Source organism: Clavelina lepadiformis, chromosome 1 (genome assembly GCF_947623445.1).
Source record: "Clavelina lepadiformis chromosome 1, kaClaLepa1.1, whole genome shotgun sequence".
Taxonomy (NCBI): Eukaryota; Metazoa; Chordata; class Ascidiacea; order Aplousobranchia; family Clavelinidae; genus Clavelina; species Clavelina lepadiformis.
The window spans coordinates 22,343,735-22,366,665 of NC_135240.1; the positions used below are offsets into that span (position 1 = coordinate 22,343,735).

Sequence of the window (22,931 nt, forward strand, 5' to 3'; positions counted from 1 at the left end):
TACTTAAGTAACTTAAGTAATTCAAGTAAATCTAGTAAACGACATTCAGGCTAAAAACATCGAAGCACATCAAAATTGTCACAACGCACACATATTCGATCATATCTAATGGGCGAATAGTTATTTATTTTGTAAATAACTTCGCGCAAAACACAAACTGTCAATCATATCATCATCAATGACGATTTAAGCTTTGATATGAACAGTCCAGTAGCAGCAATACGCAAAGATAACACATGACATGCATAAAAATACGACATGACATGTCCATGTGTAATATTGCGTTTGCTAGCAAACGTAATGTAGCTTCTAAAATCTACGCTTTTCTAAAAGCAAATTACTTGAAAATATCAAGTAATGGGAAAATTACTTAAGTAAGTAATGGGTAACGGTTTTCAAGTAAGTAATTAAGTAATTACAATTACAATTTGCTTAGAACAATTGGATTTGTGGAAGAGTTATCTTATCAAATTCTATACAGTTACAGTGTATGCTAGTTCTCCTATTCTCTACACTCTACAGGCTTATACTAGCTGGCAAAAAGTAGTTGTCGTGGATATAGGTTGTATAAACGCAGTTGTTGTAATATTGTTTGGAAAAGTATTTCTTAGCCATTGCTTCTTTTTATAAAGTGTTGATCATCCATGCTAAGCTATATTGTTATTTATTTTTTCCATTGCTTGCTTCAGTGGTTACAGGGCAGGAGGGACCAAGAACACATCAAATGCTGCAAATCAACAAAGTGTGAAAAAGGTATACAAATAATACACATATCCAAAAAATCGTGGCAAGGGAAAAAGGTGACTTTGAGGAATACACCAGGATTACTTGAATCAGTAAACTATTAATAAACTCTTTATTAGAAGAAAGATAAACAAAAAGCAGGCACCTATTTGCTGTTGATGGTAAACTCGTTTTCGAAAACATGCTCATGGAGTTGAATAAGTGGAGCTTGCAGCATGAAGTTCTTCACAGGCACCATTTTGGACTTTTCCTAATCTACTGTACTGTTTATCAACGTTTCGCCAGGTGCCCGAAGCGGAAGCCATCAAGTAGGCCGGTGGTTCTCAACCTTTTCCCTGGTTACAGAATTAAATTAAGGAATAGTTTAAGACCGAAGACCGCCACATATCAGATTCAAAAATCTCATTAAGTTTTTAAATTTTGCGAGTCGTAAACTCGTAATACAGAATTGTTGTTATACTAAAACAAGTCGTTTTACTGTTAATTGTGCGGTGCTTTTGCAGCACAAAACCACTTTCGTAGCTCACATGCCTACCATTGCATACAGTATTGCATTTGATCACAAAATAATAGTCCTATTGTACATACTGTTTATCTGTAGTAGGATGTCTTAATGGCCGTTCAGGTTATTCACCAATTACTTCAGTAAGTAATTTAATAACCATGTCTAGGTTGATACAGGCCTCCACAACAGAAATTGCTAAAATCATAAAAAAAGATCGAAAGGCCAGAGACGTTGATAGGTTTGTTTCAAGCAAGGCACTTAGAAGAAGAAAATTGCTAACTAAAAGTAATATACCTTTGCGATTTAGTGTTTGCCGCAGTCTTATTTGTCTTTCATGAAGTTTCAATGTTGTATAGAATAAATCCGTGTAAGCCGTCTGCGTAACAATGGTGGCTCCGATCACCAAAACCGGAAATAGCGTGAAAGCAGAAAATGTAGATTGATTAGGAAAGAAATTAAATTTCTGTTATTGTTTTTTACTCCTAAACCGCTATCCTAATCTTACCGCTTTATAAACGATAATTATGTTGTGATATTAGTTATGTTGTTACATATATACAGAGGTGGGCAGTCGGTACTTTGAAAGTAGCGTCGGTAACGGTACCAGTGCTTGGCAAAAAATGTATCGACGGTTCCGGTATTCGGTACTATTTGAAAAAATTATAGTTCGGTACTTTGTTAATACTCGGTACCGGTGCTTTTTGTATAAAAGATGCTGCTGCAAATGCATGGTTTGCCGCCATTATGTCCCCGGTAAAGGTTACTCCAGGTCAAAACATATGTGACGTTACTCGTTTGAAATTTTACTTGACATTTCTAAATTAATAAAGATTAACAGATGCTAAAATTGGTGTTAACGATTAATTGATATGTATTTTTGAAAACTTATTTCTTAAAACTTTAAAATAATCATGTGAAAAGTACCGAATACCGGGAACGACTGAAATTTCTTGAAAAAGTTATTCGGTACAGAGATTCGGTACTTTTTTTCAAAAGTACCGACGGTACAATAATTCGGTACTATACTAATGCAGTACGGCCCACCTATGCATATGTAGACATAGATCATATACAAATAATTAATGTACTCATAGTCATAAACTTACTCTTTTAACGTTAAAAGAGAAATGAAGAATTTTCAAATTGATGTTTTGTTATATTTTTCTGTCCACGATGTATGAATAATAAATATTAAGATGAAAAATTCAAAGAATTCCAAGATACTGGTTATAACCAGGGTTGCCATCAGTCTCAACTCAAAAATAAGGACGACTAGAAAATGAACGAGGAATACCTCCTTAAAACAGTGTACAACAAGAGAAAGCAACCAATGTTCCTCAAAAAAAAAAAAAAAAACAAGACACTATCTGCATGTTCATAATTTTGGTATCTCTTTGGTACAAAATGGTATCGTAAAGGTGACAAAATGCCCAAAATAAGGACAAAAGTGCCCACCTCCGCCCTAAAAATAAGGACGAAAGTGAAAATAAGGACATTTCTTAGAAAAAAGGACAAACAAATTTTCTAAGACACGGACCTTTAAAATAAGGACAAATCTTATAAATAAGGACGGTATGGCAACCCTGGTTATAACAATAATCACTATTGACACCCTTCCGAGGGCCCTTTTACGTTTAATGTTCTTTCCTGAGTGAAACCACTAATACCTTCCATGTCACCTGCTGAAACCAAAATACAAAAGACTGAATGCAACTTGCATTTTATTTTCGAGGTGACGTCATGCAAACGTGCCTTATTAATCTAATTTGACATATATTTAACATAAATAATGTATTCTGAGAATATCAGGTCACAATACAGAATAGAAATGTCAAGTCCGAGCAAATAATATTATACAAGCATTAATTCGTTAATTCAGGGGTCATTGGGTCATGGCCCCCTCACAAACCCAACGTTTTTGGGCCATAGGCTTTTTTCGTTTGTTGCATTTCCTTGTTTTGCGACTACTTATCAATTATAAACTATAGACAAACATGTAATAAGCAGGTTTACAACGTTTAAAAATTGTAGTGTACAGTTTTACAAAAACGCTGAACACGGTGTTTTAAAAGTGTACATCATGAATTGGCAGCTATCGTATACGTATAAATATGAGACTAAATTACATTGCAAAGCGTTTTAAAGCATTTTTTAGTCTGAACGTGAACGAAGTGAGTACAAACGTTTGCGCATTGCGCATATTGGGTTGAATGAAAATGCACGGGAATTTTAACCCAGCTTTTAAAAATTAGACTGTAATCCTACTGTAAATACGCCACTAACCACAGGATAGAAATTATTTCCATTAGCCAATATTGTATATCACTACAGTGGCAATTGATTAAATTTATTGATGACGATCTGTTCAAAATCACACGGAACGCTATATCCAATAAATCAATCCACAACTTTGCTCAATGACACATTTGGCTAACGGTGTAGAATTGCTATTATTGTCAACTATGCAGCTAAATTAGAATTACTAACACTAGGTTGTATTTTAAAATTATACCAGAAGGTGAAATTAATGTTTTAATTTCAATAAGATATTGCTTTACATTTACTGATTACTACCAAAGTTTAGCATAACAAATTCAGACGCAGTAAAGACAAAATCGAACGTTATACTAAAACTACCGTAAAGTTGTAACAAGCCATCATTTACTTTTACACCTTGACTAAATATTGAGTGTGAAGCGTACACTGTATGTTACACATGAAATCAATTTGAATCAACGATTGATGATGGCAAAATGTTAGACCATGTCGTGGCATACAAATAAAATGAAATTTGTAAAATACAAAATTCTTATGCAGTAAGGGCGACAAGAACGAAAAAAGTTGAACATCTAAAATCTGTTGAAAAAAACATCAGCTGCTTATAAGCACCAGTCAGCTGCAAGTATAAGATTTTTCAAAATTCAATAGATTGAACGTTCCTGAAAAATAATTTCAAATTGTATTTATATATTTAAATGTGACTGAGTGACATCGCGTACGTCAAATACGTAACATAGTGACGCAGTTGCGAAAGATTTTATAACGGGTACCTCGTAGGCTAATCTGCAGCTTACTAGCCTAATTAATGCTTCAAACTGTGATGTCAACAGTTCTTGGTTGTGAGGCTGGGACAGTTGCCATCTGAAAATTCGCAACAGTTTCGTTCTCGTTTGCAATGATAATTTTCCCACATGTGACAAGACGTACGACTTTCTTCAGTACGCTGAGAAACAGGAAAATGTAGTTTATAACTTTTTACATACAGTTTTATCTTTTATAACCGTTTTCAGAAATTTATTTCAAATTACACTACTTTGATCCATTGTAAATGTGTTAAGCCAGCAGGTAAACATAACGACACCAATGACGAAAATTAAAAATGGTGATGATGAACGATACAAACGGCAACCGAAACGAGTATGTTTATATAACTGACGACGGTTACGACGTACGCAAATATATGTATTTGTTGTTGATAGTACTTACTCTGGTAGTTTGTTAAAACAGAAGAGCATGCATAACAGGTTCATGAAGACGTCAAGCTTCGAAAATAAATTGACGTATAATTCCGGAATCCAGAAGCCAGTTACTTTAATACATACCAGGGAGATGCAGTCAGTGACAACAGCGATAATCGCAAAGTAAAGACAACGTTGAGCAAGTTTCCTGGAAGAAAACGCAAGTACAAAAAATATATAAAAATATGAAATAGAAAAATGCTTCATAACACCAATGACCAATGCACAAAGATAAACTCGCAATACTGGCAAAAGTATTTATTAAATACCATTTGCTTACTGGACATTAACATGCAGTAAATATATAATTACAATACTGTAAATATAAAATCATTTAGTACAATAACATGAATTCTTATATCATATATTAATTTGGTTACATATACATGTATGTAGATAATAATATCAGCACATAATAATCTGTTTTAATAATAATTTTCAAAAATGGTTTTTAACGTATACTGTTTGTTAAAGGTAATTTACCTTTGCGACTTAGTGTTTGCCGCAGTCCTATTTGCCTTTTCATAAATCTTTAACGTTGCGTAGAATAAAATCGTGTAAGCGGTTTGTGTAATAAAAGTGGCTGCAATCATCAAAGCCGGGAAAAGTGTGACGGCTGAAGCTATAAATTGATTCGGGACCAAGTTAAAAATGTCAATAGAGTAATGAAAAAATTATTTACACAAAATCTTTGCAAACACAAATCACAAAATTTTTTTTAACAATAATTAAATTATTAATCTCAGTAAATAATCTTAGTCGAAATATTACATGCGATTTACAAACCACCAGTGATGGGATTCAGTCAGTTTGCGCTGCCGAGTTTCAAAATTTTCAAAAATGAAGCGAAACGGTATAACTGCGAAGTTTACGCTCTATTGGTTGCATTTAAATTGTACTGTTGAATTGCAAGTTGTAATAATGTTGAGCAAACATTTTTGTTTTTTATGCATGCGCATATAAAACCTGCACAGTGGTAAACAGAAATAAAAGCTTTTTTGATTTTTTTCTGGTGACTTATTAGTTTTTCAGTAGGTTCGGCTACATTTTGTATGGGATTTTTTTATTTTTTGTTTTATTCATTTTAATTTGTACTATTTATTATTTTAATTTCATCGGGCAAACTTTAGAAAACAGTTTATAAAATAAAACTTTTAGAGCTAATGCTACGGTGTGTAACTTTTCTGGTATTAAAAATGATCTCAAGCGGTTAGACGCATGTTTGCTGATTAGTGCTCAATTAAGAATGTCACGAAAGATTTGGCACAGATGCTATTGCCTATATTCAAATATCGACAAAAGATCTATCTCTTTAAATTTGTAGCTAAAGGTAAAGTATATATCCCAAAAATGTCCATTGTTAAGAAATATGGTCCGGAAAACATAACGATATCTTTTTCGATATCTTTAAATCGATGAGTAATCGAATTTTATGCCGAAATTTAAAACTCAGTCTATATAGGTGTATTCATGGTTCAATGCTCATAGAAACAGTCGTAAATGTATTGAATGCCGCCACTGTGTATAGCATATTGACAATGACAGACAAGTAAAAATATTTAACTTAACAATAATAGATATGTCAACATTTGAAAATGCTAAAAATAGTATTTTATCTATAACTGTCAGACTTGTCCACAACATCTAAATGCATGCATGTAAATAAAACAAATAACATGCAAATAAAGTTAATTACATGTCATTTAATTTCTCCTTCAACTACATTTATTTGTAGATGAAGTTGCTCACCGATACAGAATAATTAACTGAAAAAGTAACTAGGAAATCAGTAACCAACTTTACCTTAGTGTACAGGAAATACTTTGGAAAGGCGCCAAAATGCCAGAAGAGAGTGAATACAATTTTATTATTGTAATCAGAAAACTATAAAACGAAAATGCTTAAGCAGAAGAAACAACAGTCTGGATAAACCGTTGAGAATTCTAATCTCGTGAAGGAAAATTATGATAAATTATTAAAAACAATCTGAAAACAAATCAACCATTTACTTTAGATTACTGCGATTTATTTCAAAAATTAATATTTCCTGCCCAATCGTAGGTTTAGAAATTAATGAATTATTTTAGAATGTTTAATCTGATATAACAAATTTACGGTTGTAGAAGGTTAACTCACATTCATGATAGCAATATCCATCCCTGTAAATACCGGACACATTTTCAGTTGTCCAAACCATAATGAGAGGCAGCACAAATGTGACTAAAATTAGCATGAGGGATATTTTGCTGAGTACTGGCAACCAGCGCGGAAGAACAGTCTAAAGCATATAACACAATAACGTTTAAATGTTTTTTAATTGCTAAATATATTTTGCTTGTTTAAAAAAAAACTAAACGTAAAAATGATACTTTATACATTTTTGTTTTTTACCCTCAAAACTGGTGAGGAATGAAGGTGATATTGCTTCACCCATAGGTACAAGTACACGCTTATCATGGCGATGTTGTATGATGTCACTCCAGTGAAACGTAACAAAAATGAACACAGCTCGTCGTCGTATTCCAGAGGAAGCAAAATTCTCACCAACATGAATGAGTTTAGAGCAAGTATGATCACCGCCGATAAAAGGAAACACTACGAAGAATTCATAAAACCATTGTAACAGTTTTTATCTATACAGTTTTATTGGTATAACATTAGCCTATACACAACCTTTTTTTGTCTGTTTACAGGTTTTAAATCTCTTATGTTGATTTGTAGATCGTAGTTAATATATAAACAGAATTAATCTACTTAGAAGCTTACTTTTTTCAACAGCGAAAAAGAAACGATGAACTGACAAATTGACTTTTTGTTGTGTCCGTCTATCCACGATGCTCGAAGAATAAAAACTAAGATGAAAAACTCCAAAAATTCCAAGATACTAATTATAACAATAATCACTATTGGCCCTCTCTCCGGGGGACCCTTTATTTTTAAAGTATTTTCCTGAGTAAAACCACTACCTTCCATATCACTTGTAAAAGCAAACTGTAAAAGTTTAAAACGAAACTTGCTTTTTATTTTGGTGGTGATCAAGGTGACGTCATGCAAACATGTTTCCAAATCTGGTATTACATCTTTAACATGAATAATGTATTCTGAGAATATCGGATCGGAACACATAAAAGACATTTCATGTTTGTGCAACTAACTCTATATTCTCATCAATCCTTGGCAGTATAAGTGTATATAGCAATAACAGTGCTACATTTCCACGAAATATAAAACATATACAAATACATTATACGCGCTTTTAGTTACGTTTTTTTAAAACTTACGTTTAGTCCATTTGGATGGTTGTTTGGGGCAAATATCAGTCATAATTGTAATTCGCTCTTTTTTGTTTCACCACCAAGCAGGCTTTGTTTATGCATTCGTGTTTAACAACTAAAGTTTTTCTCGCCAGTGCTGCGAAAGGATGTTTTTTACAAGTGATCCATGCGCATAAAGAACTCGATCCTACCACATTCTCGATCCAAATATCCTAATAAGGTTAAAGTTGATTTTGCTAGGTTCCAGATAATACGTTTGTATTGGAACGACATGCAACAAATAGTTTGATAACATGAACACACTCGAAGAATAGAAAATGAGAAGCTGTGTGGTCAGAAATTCTTCCAGGATAAAAACTACTTCCATTATATTTTACATCAGTAGTAGCAAAAATTTATCGATTAAAGCTTTTGACTACAATTACCTGTTCGAAACCACACTGAACACAATGTCTAATAAATCAATCAACAGCTATGCGCGTATACGGGTAATGACAAATTTTGGTGACAATATAGAATTGTTATTATAGTCAGCCAGTTATAGAAGAATTGCTAGATTAATATATTTTCAAAATACAAACACGTAAAATTGATGAATTATTTGCAATAAGATATGGGTATGCATTTACTGCTTACAAGTGAAGAGTTCAAATTCATTCTTAGTAAGGGTAAAATCTAATGATACTAAAGCTTCCGCAAAAATGTAACATGTCACCATGAGACATTTTTATACCTTGCTTAATTATACTAAATGTAAAGCGAAATGTATTAAACATGAAGTCAATGAATAATTAGGAAATGCTAAGGGCCATGATGTCGCGGTGTACAAATGAAATGAAATTTGTGAAATACAAAATATCCTTATATAGGTGACAGCAAAGAAATTTGAAAATTTTCTTCAAATCATGTATTGCTTATCAATACTAGTCAGCTGCACGCATGAAATTCAGCAAAATTCAGTCACTTTCACGTTCCTGGAAAATGATTTGAAATTGCATCTCTGTGTTTATATGAAGCTCATACATCGGTAAGGCCAATGTTTATAAGCAAATAACGAAAAATAATGCCTTTCAAAAAGAAAACTTCAACACAGGTAATATCACAGGGAGCACGACATATGGCCGCGAACAAACTCACCGGGGTCAACTGAACGTGACGTAAATTGACCGCAGACAAACTGACTGTGACATAAACTGGCCGGCGATCAAATTAACCGTCGATAAATTGGCCGGCGATCAAATTAACCGGCGACAAATTGGCCGTCAAAAGGTCAAAATTTTAAACTCGGTAGTATATGATATGTAAAGTAAATATTTGTTTGTAACTATTTCCTTTGTTTTTAACAAAATTGTTTTTTATTTCAATACACATTGAAACGTTTATTGAAATAAACAGAAGTGACTAGATAGTGAATTAGAATTTTGACCTTTTGACGGCCAATTTGTCGTCGGTTAATTTGATCGCCGGCCAATTTATCGACGGTTAATTTGATCGCCGGCCAGTTTATGTCACAGTCAGTTTGTCTGCGGTCAATTTACGTCACGTTCAGTTGACCCCGGTGAGTTTGTTCGCGGCCACTTTCCCGCGGCCATATGTCGTGGAACCAATATTACAATAGATCTATTTGTGCCGGAGGAAAATTTATCTCATCATAATTGGGTGAATAATAAAATTTGTAAAAAATCTACTATATGAATATCTAAATGAGATTAGCAATGGTTTTGTTTTCAAATATTAATGGGCCACAAAATTGTAAAATACAAATAAACGACGATACAGGAATGAGAGTTCAGAGTTGTTTTACAAGTGAGACATATTAGCCTGCACAGTTGCGCAAAAAGTTTGAATGAGCGTGCTATTAAAATTGAGTTTTATTTTGTTTTGTATATATGTCAAAGTTTTTCTATCTTTTTTTTAGTAGAAAGTAAGGCGCAAATACATAGCTAGCTATCATTCTACACAGAATTCTCTTCTCAGTTCGAGTATCATCTTTCACAAAAATGCACTGTACATAAATGAACAAACTACATTCTTTGCATGAGTTATTCTCAGTGATAAATACATCGAGGCGCCTTGAAAGCTCAAATCAGGCGTAAGTTACAAGATACAGAGGATAGACGCTGGCATCTTTGAATACAACAAAAATGCTGGGCGTGGAAGTGTTATTCACGGTACTATCATAGGGGTCATTGTTGGATCCAGGGATGACTGGAGGAGTTACCAACAGAGAATGACCTGAACAATACTGCCCTGTTATGACGTCAGCAAGAAACATCTTTCGGGTATGACTGCTATCCTTGGTGGTATATCCATGAGAATACGAAGATTCAATGGCAAAATAAACCCCTCTGCCGTACAGTGTTGCTGTAATTATTGAAAAGGTAGGATACTGTAATGCACATCGGGTAAACAACAAAAATAACTGACAACATTTTCATATTTGTTTGAATCAAACAAGTTTTTTTTTAAATGACGCAACTAACCGTTCTTTCCAGCATGGCTTCGATCAAATCCATGTTTGAAAATATTTTCACAAACTTCTCCGCAGGTTCCGTGAAAAAGCTCTCGTGTGACTCGGTCGTGAGACCCAAGTTTTCTCATTCTGCATTCTACTCTATTCTTTTGGGCAAGAAATTGATCATAAAGCGTGGGGTTTTGGATGCGTTCTATCTATAGTTAAGAAAATTTGGTATGTCAAGGGTATATGTATAAATAAGCACGTTAAAAGTAACAACACATAGCATGCCGGTAATAATAATATACTGTATTATATAGTATTACAGGATTTACAAGGAGAAGTTATCTTGTAATATCTTGTAAAATATTTTGCATTTGCAACAGAATTAATAGGTATATGTACTTAAAAGCATTTCTCGCCTTTATTATGTTGCTAATCAAGCCCTTTGCGCTCATAAGAACCTGCTGTTGTACATCAACGTATTCAGACGAATCGATTTTTAGAGTTTCCACAAGCACAAGTTTGTTATCCATATGGGTCCAACAAGAAGGGTATTCTACACAAACAGAAAAAGTTGTTATAAGAAACCAAACCTGATTAGAATATTTTGTATATTTTCTTAGTCATTTGTCTTGCGTCTGATCAATATTATTTTCTTACCTTTTTTTTCACTTCTCAAGCTACGATAAACATCAATCATAGTGTTTGTGTTCGAACAAGTTTCTTTCATAGATGCAAAGTCGATGACGAATGTTAGACTTTTTCCTTCGGCCTCAACTTGTATCGTAGTCTGTCCTTGGTTGTTTTTCTGAAAAATAAGAGAAAATGAAGTCAATAGCTTCCGTGAAAATTTCCTCATTTATACACCTGAGAAGTTGAAGAAACAATATACCTTGTGATCATTTTCAATTTGCCAGTTGTGTTTAGAAGCAAAGTTTCTTTTTTTATTATTGTGTGGATCACGATACTGCCAAGTGACATATTCTGCACAAATGTGGATTTCTTTTGTCTGTCTTATCATTTCTAAGGCAGCCGCATATGCTTCTATTACGTTCTCCTTCAAACCAGAGATCTGTAATTTTCCATCTCCACTACGAATAAGTGTGTTCTTGTTAAGATACGTACATCAACAATCGCCAAGAATATATTGTTTGCACCAGTTACAGTTCCATATATTTAAACAAAAGTAAATAGATAAAAATTTACTAAAATCAAACGGAGTTAAGAAATTAATAGCTATCAGATGACTTACGATCCGCTAGACAACCTCCGAATCAATACTCCGTGCTTGGATTCTAAAGCCAACAACTCTTTCTCGTCTTCAAAACTGGCCAAAACTATATCCTCAATAGATTTTGTAATGCTCATTTCCTTAACATGTTCCAAAATTTTCTTTGATGCCTTGAAACAAAAACAAGTAACCAACGCCAGTTACAAGCAGAATCAACAGCGGCAAATAATATCGTATTTTACCGTTTTATTTTCGCCATTTGAACTAAAACGTGACGTTAAAAGTTTTTTCAGTAAAATAGAGCGACCATTATACTTGGTTGATGCGGGCTCGCTGGTTTGAACAGAGGAAGACTTTTATGCTCTCTCCTTCACTAATCTGCTGCTTTTCCAGGATAAGCGATTGTCTATTTGTTGAAAGCTCCTGCTGACCGTCAGTTGAATCAGCCCCAAGCAGATTCCAATCTGCTAAACTGGTATTTACTCCAGACACATTTACTGAATTTATAAGTATTTCTTGAAAGCAAAGTTAATACAAACCAGCATTTTCAGCCTGCGAGGTATTATTTAATCCGGACATTGCTATTTGGAAAACGCTCATAATGACTGAATCACATATCACGATTTCAATTCTCTTCAAGTAAACAGGTTTGCTTCTTTTGAACTGGTTAATAGCCTTTTGCATTGATATTGAAACCGCAGCGCAGTCCAAACCAGCATTTCCTGATTTGAGAGCATACAATCTACATTGAGCAATTTATATACACAAAATCTACCAGCTACACAAAACGACAATTGGCAATCTCATTGAAAGATGGCGTCTAGGCAGTAATCCAATTACCTGTTCCAATTGCTGCAAAAGCAAGAGAAACTCTCATTAAGTTTTCTGCCTCTTGCAAAACCGCCACAAAAACCTGCTCGGTTTCTGCAGCACTGCCAGGAGTCACAACATGAAAGATGTTCTTGCATGGTAGTGCGCCCCCACTGGTCACGCTGTAGTTGGATGATTTATTACTGGAGGAAGACTTGTCTTTGTCCTTGACACTTAGTCCAGTTTGAGCAAACAGCTGTTTTGAAATTTGACCTCCTAGATAAGAATCAATCTAGTTAGACATGTACACCGTTTGCCATGTTATTAGCAATGAAAATTTGAAAGGGGGCTTATAAGCCTTGCAGTGTGACTGCAACTACAACCCAAACAAAGAACATGCCGTTTCGGAATAAAATAATTTTCATCAATAAGACGCAGTTATAATACAATAATTGTATTATAATGTTACCTTGAGGGATTGCAATAGCGTCGCAATTTGATTTTAGTATGTCTTCTTGAATCACTTTAACAACCAATGCACCATCAATATATTTAAGCGAAGAGGTGGCGGTAATAGGTAAGCGAACGTAAGTGGAAGCCTGGAGCATGAACATGTATTGAAAACAAACCGAAAAAGATAAAAGCAAGATTTCAAACAACAGCTTCCATTAACAACTTACAAACCTGTTTTTCGCGTTGATCCGTATTTCTCGAAGTAACGCGATCAAGTTCATCTTTGAAGCAGCATAGAATTTCTTGATTAGTAAATTCAATCAGATGAACCTGTAACAAAACAGTGAATTTGGAAGAAAATGCTTATAACTGTTATCCTGAAAAAAGTACTTGCAAGCTCAAACGGGAGTTTAAAAGATGTAAAAATTGATTAAATATGCATGTGATAATATCAATGAAAAGAACATCACAATTTTATTCACTCAATCTAGTACCGTTCTTATGCAGGAGTCATTCTGTTGAAAATATTCTTCAACGGCTTTGACGATTATGGGCACGCATATTCTAGCTTTGCCTCCAAACACACCACAACTAATTGCCGGTAAAGCAATAGAATTTAACTTGTGGGTCTCTGCTTCTTTCAAACACGACTGGATACAGTCTTTCAGACAATGAGACGCTGTTGCACTATTCGAATGCCTCCAACTAAAAGTATATACGTTTTACGTAGTTTGTGTTTGTCGTTTTTTATTACTATATGGAAAAGAAAAATGTAGAAGACAAGCAAAATTTTAGAGTCTAAAATAATGAAAATATCTTACTGGTCTAAAATGTAGAGTTTTAGACCAATATCTTTCTTATTCCGTAACAATACCTAAGCTTAAGGTGTGTGCAGAATCAACGAGAAAATAAATAAAATAGTCATGATACTTACATAGGTCCAACCACATGGATAATTTTATTGCAAGGAAGTGAACTCGCACAGGTTGTTACTGCAAGTCCAGGTTTCAATCTAGTCTTTGTCCAAGTTTTCTTCAACCCATCTTTGAAATCCATTTCATGAATTCTTTGTTTGTGCTGATTCAACTCTATCTGCAATGATCTTCCACCTGAAGGATTCTAATAGCTAATAAAATTTGTCTATACTTTGTTATTACATGTTTCATAACAATAAAGTAATATCCCTTCATTTGTACTAGGAAATGAAAGCGGAAGCTTTGACTAAAATTTAAAACCAGAGTTGGTATAGGTTATTCCAAACACCGAGCCTAAATTCTATCAAAAGTGGAATCAATTAAAATCACTAGTGTTTCGTGTGCAACAAAAACAAGAAACAACACTAAGTAGATCAGAGAGAACGGACGCACACTTGCTCAATATGCTTCCAGATACTCCGGCAGGGCGAAGTTCAAGTTGTTCGTTTGAACAGTTTACTATCGCGTCACAATGCAGCTCTGTGATGTCTCCTTCGATGACTTTGACCGAAACGTTTGTGCCTGGTAACTGAGCTTCCACCAACTGTCTCGCAGAGATGCTCTGATATGAAAATACCGTCATTGTTGATAACAAAATATGTGTTGAGAGCCATAACTTAATGCATAAAAATAATAACACAGCACACTATTAGCATTTTAAGCATTCACCCTTTGCTGCCAGATATCAGTGTCCACCAACAGGATGCATTTTGTTATGTTTTGAGTTGCTCTGAGAAATTGTTTTCCTTTGTCCCCTCGCAAATAATCTGCCATACCTACCTCATCAATAGAGATATCATGACGAATTATGCTTCTTTTTGCGTTTTTAATTGCTATAGCAGCTGTGATTAATAATAACATTTAATAGGTTTTGAGTAGAACATACCTTTTTTCAGCAGAGAATGCGATGGAACACCATGATATCTTAGTAGCAGTACAACAAACTTACAGTACCTTCTTTGGTACGAGACCACTGTCCCTTGAGGACAATGCCACTTTTTTCTTTTGATAACTTCCAATCCAAATCATTCAATTTAGACATTAGGCCGTTATCTTTAGCAAAAACCTTCAGAAAAAGGGCTGATGGGTAATCAAGCTCTACGACCACTTCTTTTGAACAATGTTCTTTTATGAAATCTTCTATTAGTTTACGTCCTTTTCCAAGGTTAGGTTTAAGCCCAACCAACGACATGCGGGCTTCTTCCTGATAAATCATTACAGGATAATTTGCAAAATTAGGCTAAAATTGTTTATAATTTTTCTTCAGGTAGCACCTACCTCAGTGAACGTGAAAGAAATAAAAATAGCACCGACTGTCCAAAGGTTTCCTCGTAATTTTCTCCATTCAGGAGTTTGAAATAGCTGCTTGTTACATAGTTTGGTCAAGGATATGATACAACTATCAATCAAAGTCTTCAATGATTTTGATGCTTTAAACAAATCCTGTTGTTTGTCATACCACGCAATTAGTTCTCCTCTTCTGTATTCCAAGACAGCTGCGGATCAAGTGAAAAATATTTTCCAAAGTTAACGCGTGTCTACTTTTGAAAGTAGTAAATAGTGTTCATGAATACCTTTAATATTTTTTGTTTGAAAATCCTTTCTTATTGTTTCTGCGAGGTTCACTTCGCATTTTACAGCAGGATCCAAAGCTCTTTTCAGAAACCTCTCTATTGTATCATCTCTCAAGGATAAGTGGTCAAATGCGACCTGAAAAACACCCTATAATCAGTACAAGAAAGAAAGACAAATCAAGATAGAGTTATAAGTTTTTAAATGGAAGCATTCATAAAAAATGCCATTATTTGATCTTACAGAAGTGGAGTACCACTACTAACAGCACCTTTAACTTCTCGGTAAACTTTCTCTGGCATTCAAGCACATCTTTATGTGAGCCTCCGAAAGTGATAAATTTTTGTTCCTTATTTATTTCAAAGGAAGCATTGCATGTGATCTTCAACTCAGAAAGAATTCCAAACATTTCCAAAATTCTAAAAAACGGTGTTAGTAAAATAAACTACGAAGCCCTAATAAAAGTCGCACCACCGCAGAAACGGAATGATAAGACCAATAAAAATCCGCAACAGTACTCAATCTGAGTCTTCGAAAGTGACATCTTCTCAGTAGTTGAGCTACAGCGACACTGCAGCCATTGGGACACAGCGGCAACATCCTTTGACAAACCAACCAGTTTAGTATGACCAGGTTGTGGATTATTCCACCTATAAAGGAACAGTTTTGTAGAACTATACTTTTCTTGTCAAACATTAATATTGCCACATGAACTCTAAGATTTTGAAAGCATGAAATCACCTCACATAAACTAAAACGCTCTTGTCAGCACTGACGTCAACTTTTATTTTTTCATTATATTTTTTCCATTTATTTTCCTTTCTTATAACGTCCAGACAATCCACTTCATGTATTTCCTGGTTGGAGTCAAACTTTTTGCAGAACTTATCAATTTTCTGTATACATCTATTTTCGAAGCTCCTTTGATCGGTTAGACCGACGTTCTGTTTCAATATAAAATCAATTGATTTACAAAACTTATAAACACGAACGAATGCGAATCTACACATAAAACAAAAGATAGATTTTTCATATTCGTCTTCCTATTATAGGCCTGTTCTCCTTTAGCATATCTTGGTTACCGATGATAGTGTGGGCTTGAAATGAGTTTTCATGTCAGGAGACTTTCCCACAATTGTGACTTGTGCGAGATCCTTAAATATATTATTGTTCAAGTCTGCGAGATGATCAGGCGATTGTCGAATAAATTCTACGACGTCATGGTCGTATTCAAGTTGATGCTCGAATTCACGAAAGTGTTGACTTGATCCCGAGGTGCCGGGACTTCCTGTAGAAGCATAGGAAACAATACTGGCACCGAAAGTTACAAGCAGTGTAGCTATCCCGTTCTGCGCGTTCAATTATACTACGTTGCCGTAATTATCAACGATAAAATCGGCTTAATGCACGGATTACTGTATAATCAAGTATACTTCATTAATATCTTTAATATATTCTACTTAAAACACAGTCAAGGCCTGTGTACCTTCAACTGTTGAATGTAGAGTCATGTTCCCGGAACTACCACTTGATCGCCTTGTGCGTGAACTGCAAAAACTTGGTGTTAAATCATTTAGAAAGCTATATAAGCACATGGAAATAAGCAAACCTTTCTCCTTTTGGAACAATAACTTCTAGTGAACTGTCACACTGATGTTGCAACCAAGTCATGGCTGCAACGGCGTCTTCCAAAAGACCGATGACTTTCACTCCACCTTTAATCAGATGATCCCATCTGAATCAAAACAGACATCAAGGGAGAATACATAAGAAAAGTTTAGAAAACTGCCGCATTTAAAAAAAATTTTTCGTTGTTAGCCATTTCATGCGGAAACAATCCTTAAAATCGAAAATCAAAAATCCGTTATTCGAACATATACCTTACAAACACGACAACTTCGGAGTTTTCGTTTATCGCAATTGTTAAAAGGCTATTAAACCTGGTCCATTCATGTTTGCTTCTTATGCTACACAACTTAGCAACGTCAAAGTTTCTGATTTGAAAGCAAAACTTTGCAAAAAACGAGTTTATTTTTTGTTTGCATTTCACCTCAAAATCCATTTGGTCAATGACCTGTAGCATGAAACAACATTACATATGACAAAGAATAGTATTCCTTTATTATTCGGATAAATTTGCAATGACATGAGTTTTTCATAGATATATTAAAAAACTTATCTTTCAAAAGTACAGTATAAATATTTTTGTAAATGATTATTTTTCGATCTAGTTATGATTTTTTTACTTTAGACAGTGAAATTTATTTTGCTAGTAGCAGTCAAAACTTGATAGCTTTACATTTGTGGTATGCTGTGGCCAAAATTGTGCTTCCACTTTGGGCGACTTTCCGCTAATATCAACATTTGCCAACGTTTTGAGTTCTGTTTTCAATGACGTCATATGTTCCTTTGATCTTCTAATGAATTCGATCACATCGTTGTCAAAATACAAAATATGGTTGAATTGATGGAGACTCGAGCACGGGGAAATAGCTGCGAACGTGATGATGTGTGTCATGTATTTTTTATGTAAAAGTGCAGAAAATAGAATAGTACATTGGAAAATCTATTATTCTAATGTACTAATATAATTTCATACAATGCTTATATGATGTGTATATTGCGATTTCCGGCAAGTATCCTCTAACTAAAGTAATTCCGAGAGTTCCAAACAGAAAAAACAAAACAACAAAAATACCTAAATTGGACTCTCTCTGCACTTCGCTGCGACGTGAACTAGAACTTCCTGCCTGTGGACTGCTGAATACAAAGGGGCAAAAATAATTACGAATGATGTGTGCAAATTTGGAAGAGTTACGTTTCTAATATATATCAACTATCGGTTGAATGTATTGAATCAGCACTGATTTACCTGGACTTTAGTCGACATTGATTTTTCAGCCATATCATGGCAGCTTCCACATCAACGGCTAAACCGACCAACTTCACTTTACCTGGTCCCAGACAATCCCATCTAAATAATCAAGACGTAATATCTATTATTAATTCTGTTTTCCTGTTATAATGAATACTGATTAAAATTATAATAAATAATCAGAGTTTAAATCCGGAAAATATTTTTAAACTTTGGTTCTTAGCCAACCTTGCAAAAACTGAAAATTGGTTTTCTCTGTGGGAAATTGTGATCTGTTCGTTAAATTTGTTCCATCCTCTTTGTGCTCTTACGCTTTTCAATTGTTCTTTATCGAACTGTCTTTCACTTGAGGAAAATTTACTCAAGAATTCTCGAAAACGTTGATCGCATTCCTTTTCGAAATCTTGCTGATGCAACTGACAATCATCCTTCGACTCCTAGCAGAGAAATCATGTATTTGTCATAGAATTTGAACCAACGTTTTCCAACATTTTAAACTTTTGATGTAAATTGTAATACTTTTAAGCACTTTTTGCACAGTTAAAACTTTTTTCAGTTGACTCAAGTTTACATGATAAGTAACATTTTTGTTTTTTCACAATAACGTTACTTTTAAAACAGGTTGGATTTCCGCTAAAATATCGGGATTTTTTCCTGTAAGTTCAATGCGGGCAAACTTTCCAAACCAATGGCTTCTTAATTCGAGGTAGTGATCTGAACGTCTTACATACTCCAAAATGTCGTTGTCAGCTTCTAACTTAAAGCTGCACAGCTGAACTTTAACTTTGTTAACGTTGTGCCCTGCACCTGCAGAAATAAAGCGGAAAAATGTCAATGCTAGCCTAACTTTTGGAAGAACAGATCTTAAAATCTTTACAAACGGATGTTGCGCTATAACAATCTTCATCCTCGAACTGAAAAAAGTCTTTGCAAGTCATCGCTCGAGCCTCGGTTACCAAGCTAGCCATTGAGCAAGTTCCGATGGACATACATAAATTTTGTTGGTTTTTGTTTTATTTGTTATATCGTATTTCCCGTACCAGAAACTGTTCGCCAGGAGCACTGGTAACAACGTCGTTAATATCTTACCCAAGTGCATTACAACGGCAGCGCCACCGGGTATCACACACAGGCCGCATAATTGCTCGGCGCTCGAACCATGCACTACGCTAACGGAGCCGACTGTTTTATTACTTTGAAACAAGTAACGTTTATAATATTCACATAAAAATTCTGAAGTAATTAATGTCTGCAAATTAGGTTTCGTTCGCTTACTTTTGTTTTGATACCAATTGAGTAGTAGAGGAGGAAAAAGTCCCACGCTCGCCCCTCCCCTCAGCGCGGCATTAGCCGTTTCCTGGAATGAACATAGAGGTATGTTATCTAGCTTTATCGCATTAATTTCTGATATCTTGCCATACCTAACAATGCTAAAAGTGCTTGGTTTCCAGTATATCGCACTGCAGGTCATTGTTAAAACGTTAATTAATCTTGAAACGTAACATTAAAAGTCAGCAGGGGAGTGGTCATGACTATTCACGTACCTTGGTACTAAACTCAACAAATGCAAACTTCTTCTCAGGATTAGGTGAAATATATATGCTTTGGATACCACCAAACCTTTAAAAGAGCACAAACGCACCAACTATATTTCAACAATACTAACAAGCTAAAAAGTGTCATCAGACATTGTAGTTACCTTCCAAAATGTTGCTGTAGTGCAAGTTGGCTGTACATCAGGGGTGGGATGCGTGCGCAATACAAAGTACGTTGATCATTTTCGCAATCTGATTGGGTATTTTAGTATAAACTTTAACATATTAGTGAAGGAAGTAACTATTTTATCGGCAGATTGCATTGTTTCAAATAGGCAATGGCAAAGACAGGCAAACAGATAAAATTTGTTGATAACGTTCAAACAGATGAGAGCAGTTGGCACTATAAAAGTACCGTCGGTAACGGTACATTAATAGAGAACAGCAAAAGCTATAAGTTGGCATTAATTGTTAATAAATATAAACATTTGGAAAACATACTTTTCAAAATCTTGAAATATTTAAATTAAAAGTACCGAGTACCGGAACCGACTAAAATTTCTTGAAAAAGGTAATTCGGTACAGAGATTCGGTACTTTTATCCAAAAGTACCGACGGTACCGGTGTGGGTACGGAAAATCGCGATACAGTAATTCCGTAATATAGTACTGCGGTCTCCCCCCCTGTGCGGTTAGATTATGATTTGTATCAACGACAATGTTTGGAACTAGGCGATAAATAAGGGTTAGATAGAGGCAGTTGATAACCTTCAACAGAAACACGTTCTTACTGTACACTTTTAACTGGTGAAATAGACTCTGCATTTGCCTTAAAACACAGCTACCGTATATACGCAATTTAAAGTGACGGCAAGTCGAAAAACAAGTTGGCCCAAAATCAAAGAGTAGTTGTCACTAAAATACACTGGTGGAAGGATTTGTACTAATATGCAGTAGTTAAGGTTAAGGCGTTAAGCAGTTATTACTTATTACATAAATAAGTGACAATAAATGCGAATTCATCGCTTAAATTATGACGAAGATCGCGGTTCTTATTACGTCACCATATAAGAAACAATAGCGATCACTCAAGTCTTTGGATCAAGTATGAATAGAATGTTTCCTGTGGTAGCGAAGTAAAGAGCAATAGATATAATTATAGCGCACTTACGTGTATAACTGGAACATTTTGCGTTTCATAACCCTAAACCAGCTTAACGTTGGTGTATTTGTACAGGTTAAAGTTAATGCTATGCTACAGTACAATACAGTCATGTCTGCTGTCTCTAGGCTAGCCCGGTAGCTGCCGTAAAAGCAAGAATGCTTTACCACTTTATGTCCTATCATCTGTGACATTCCTATGCTGAAAATAAACATTACGTGTTTACTAATCACCTACCTATGGAGACGTATTCCATCCAAAACGCGTTAATTAGCCTACCATATCGAATACAAACCCTAGTCATCAGGCGTATTGTTTTTACATGGTGGCGTTATAATGACCGCCCTCTTCGTGATATAATTAATCACTACATATTATTAAAAACCCTTTCACCAATATGCTTACTGACAACTACTCTTTGATTTAAAGCCAACTTGTTTTTGGACTTGCCCCTCACTTCAAAGTAATAACAATGCAATATACGGAATAGACCTTATAACGCAAAAGTTGGTGAATTATGTCAAAGATGCCAATACCGTTTAGCGTGACATTTGTATGCGGTACAAGATTGAAAAGATTTAAAGGATTAAGCATCTATATATTGTGTTTTCAGCTTTGATTATACATGGTCGTGAAGGTTGGCCATACAAAAGGTTAACTTTGCACAAACAAAGTTGTTATGTACGAGTAAAGCGGAAGCTTTCATCAGCATTAATATGCGTAATAAGGCGTTTAACAAATGCGTGACTGCAGAATAATTTGTTGGCACAAACAGAAACAACATACCGTGTCATGTACGCGGTGCAACTATTACATATTACAGCAACTATTACAGCAAATCAGCAACGTTTGTAAGACTTAGTCAAAAACGAGCGAAGGTCAAAAGATATGTGAAATATTGACGATCTCGAAAAAGAACAGAAAAAGTTATCAAAATGTATTCTAAATTGCGTAATATATAAAATTCTACAAACGTAAGCAATTTCACTGGTATGGTGCTGTTCCGTACATTTCGACAAGCTCTGAAGTTTAGCTTCGTTCACATAAAGTGCACAGAGCGTAACTACCCGATACCACTTACTTGCTTGAGCCATCACTGTAAGCCAAAAGCGTGAACAATCAAGTCATTCAACGTATTTTGTTGTTCAAGTTTTTATTGTCTGAAAATAGAATTCTGCAACAAAAACACACATTGGTTTGAAATATTGCATACTAAGTTACAAGCAAGCCACACTCTAGATAAGAATCGGTTGATTGGCAAGAAAAAGTTTCGATAATTAGCAAGCTAAACAATTTATCAAATTCTAAATACTGTTAACTATTCAGCTAAAGCAAGTTTTGCAAAACACATAACGTACCTAAGTTTTAGTTGCAGAGTTAAGTACAGGACTACACGACGCTCGGTATACTTACATGTATTGTTCTTGAGTTCGACTGCAATATAATTGTCTTCATTGCAAGTTCCAGTTCTTTTCAAGTAGCAAATTAACCTTTTCAGCCTGTTTGAATCAAAAAAGGCATAAAAGACCGGCATACAAAATTATCTAAGCAAGCTAAAGTAGCCTAACGAAAAGCTATGCATTAATCGTTACTGAGGCCGTTTCCTAAGGCTGTAGGGCATTTGGCAAAAATCACTGAAAAAGTAACGCACTAAAAACATTACGACTACTGTATTTGTAACTGCGAATGCCTAGTTGAGCCAACAAAAACTATTTCTCCATTCTCATAATAAGCAACGTTCAGTCAACCAGTCAGTCTGCCTTTAATGTGCAGATTTCGATTTAAAGTTAGATTAGAACTTTTTGCAGTGGTTGACAACT

General features: G+C 34.9%; 2 protein-coding genes across 6 annotated transcripts; both read right to left on the bottom strand.

Annotated features, from left to right (window-relative positions):
• Positions 1-4,084: 4,084 nt before the first annotated feature.
• On the bottom strand, positions 4,085-7,866 carry LOC143468645 (uncharacterized). Its single transcript, XM_076965977.1, has 7 exons — positions 7,534-7,866; positions 7,159-7,362; positions 6,904-7,045; positions 5,251-5,389; positions 4,736-4,915; positions 4,300-4,472; positions 4,085-4,188 (listed from the first exon to the last, which is right to left on the bottom strand). Exons 1-6 carry the CDS (start codon positions 7,738-7,740, stop codon positions 4,340-4,342), a joined length of 1,005 nt encoding a protein of 334 aa, XP_076822092.1. The 5' UTR covers positions 7,741-7,866; the 3' UTR covers positions 4,085-4,188; positions 4,300-4,339.
• A 1,730-nt stretch (positions 7,867-9,596) lies between these two features.
• Positions 9,597-22,698, bottom strand: LOC143463875 (uncharacterized). 5 transcript variants are annotated; one of them, XM_076962151.1, is made up of 35 exons: positions 22,525-22,690; positions 22,193-22,285; positions 20,115-20,202; positions 19,960-20,035; positions 19,691-19,772; positions 19,026-19,222; positions 18,644-18,852; positions 18,413-18,514; positions 18,239-18,297; positions 17,840-18,033; positions 17,421-17,614; positions 17,150-17,275; positions 17,027-17,088; positions 16,623-16,828; positions 16,282-16,484; positions 16,059-16,190; positions 15,812-15,959; positions 15,543-15,678; positions 15,247-15,464; positions 14,923-15,172; positions 14,638-14,810; positions 14,362-14,530; positions 13,929-14,103; positions 13,489-13,699; positions 13,226-13,324; positions 13,011-13,140; positions 12,572-12,817; positions 12,271-12,453; positions 12,047-12,198; positions 11,753-11,901; positions 11,393-11,591; positions 11,161-11,308; positions 10,920-11,056; positions 10,526-10,712; positions 9,597-10,406 (listed from the first exon to the last, which is right to left on the bottom strand). In XM_076962151.1, exons 2-35 carry the CDS (start codon positions 22,203-22,205, stop codon positions 10,129-10,131), a joined length of 5,331 nt encoding a protein of 1,776 aa, XP_076818266.1. In that variant the 5' UTR covers positions 22,206-22,285; positions 22,525-22,690; the 3' UTR covers positions 9,597-10,128. The 5 variants fall into 5 exon arrangements, 4 of the variants coding, with proteins under 4 accessions (XP_076818266.1, XP_076818241.1, XP_076818250.1 ...); XM_076962126.1 differs by having other exon boundaries at positions 18,239-18,300; positions 22,525-22,689; XM_076962135.1 differs by having other exon boundaries at positions 18,239-18,300; positions 22,470-22,689.
• Positions 22,699-22,931: the final 233 nt, after the last annotated feature.

Coding starts and splice junctions, on each gene's coding strand:
- LOC143468645 (XM_076965977.1), bottom strand. CDS start 7,740: ATGGAAGGTAGTGGTTTTACTCAGGAAAATACTTTAAAAATAAAGGGT. Junction 7,363..7,533: donor CTTTTTCGCTGTTGAAAAAA/GTAAGCTTCTAA, acceptor AATTCTTCGTAG/TGTTTCCTTTTATCGGCGGT. Junction 7,046..7,158: donor ATTCCTCACCAGTTTTGAGG/GTAAAAAACAAA, acceptor TATATGCTTTAG/ACTGTTCTTCCGCGCTGGTT.
- LOC143463875 (XM_076962126.1), bottom strand. Junction 17,276..17,420: donor GAAGTTGTCGTGTTTGTAAG/GTATATGTTCGA, acceptor GTTTTGATTCAG/ATGGGATCATCTGATTAAAG. Junction 10,407..10,525: donor AAGCCATGCTGGAAAGAACG/GTTAGTTGCGTC, acceptor CAATAATTACAG/CAACACTGTACGGCAGAGGG.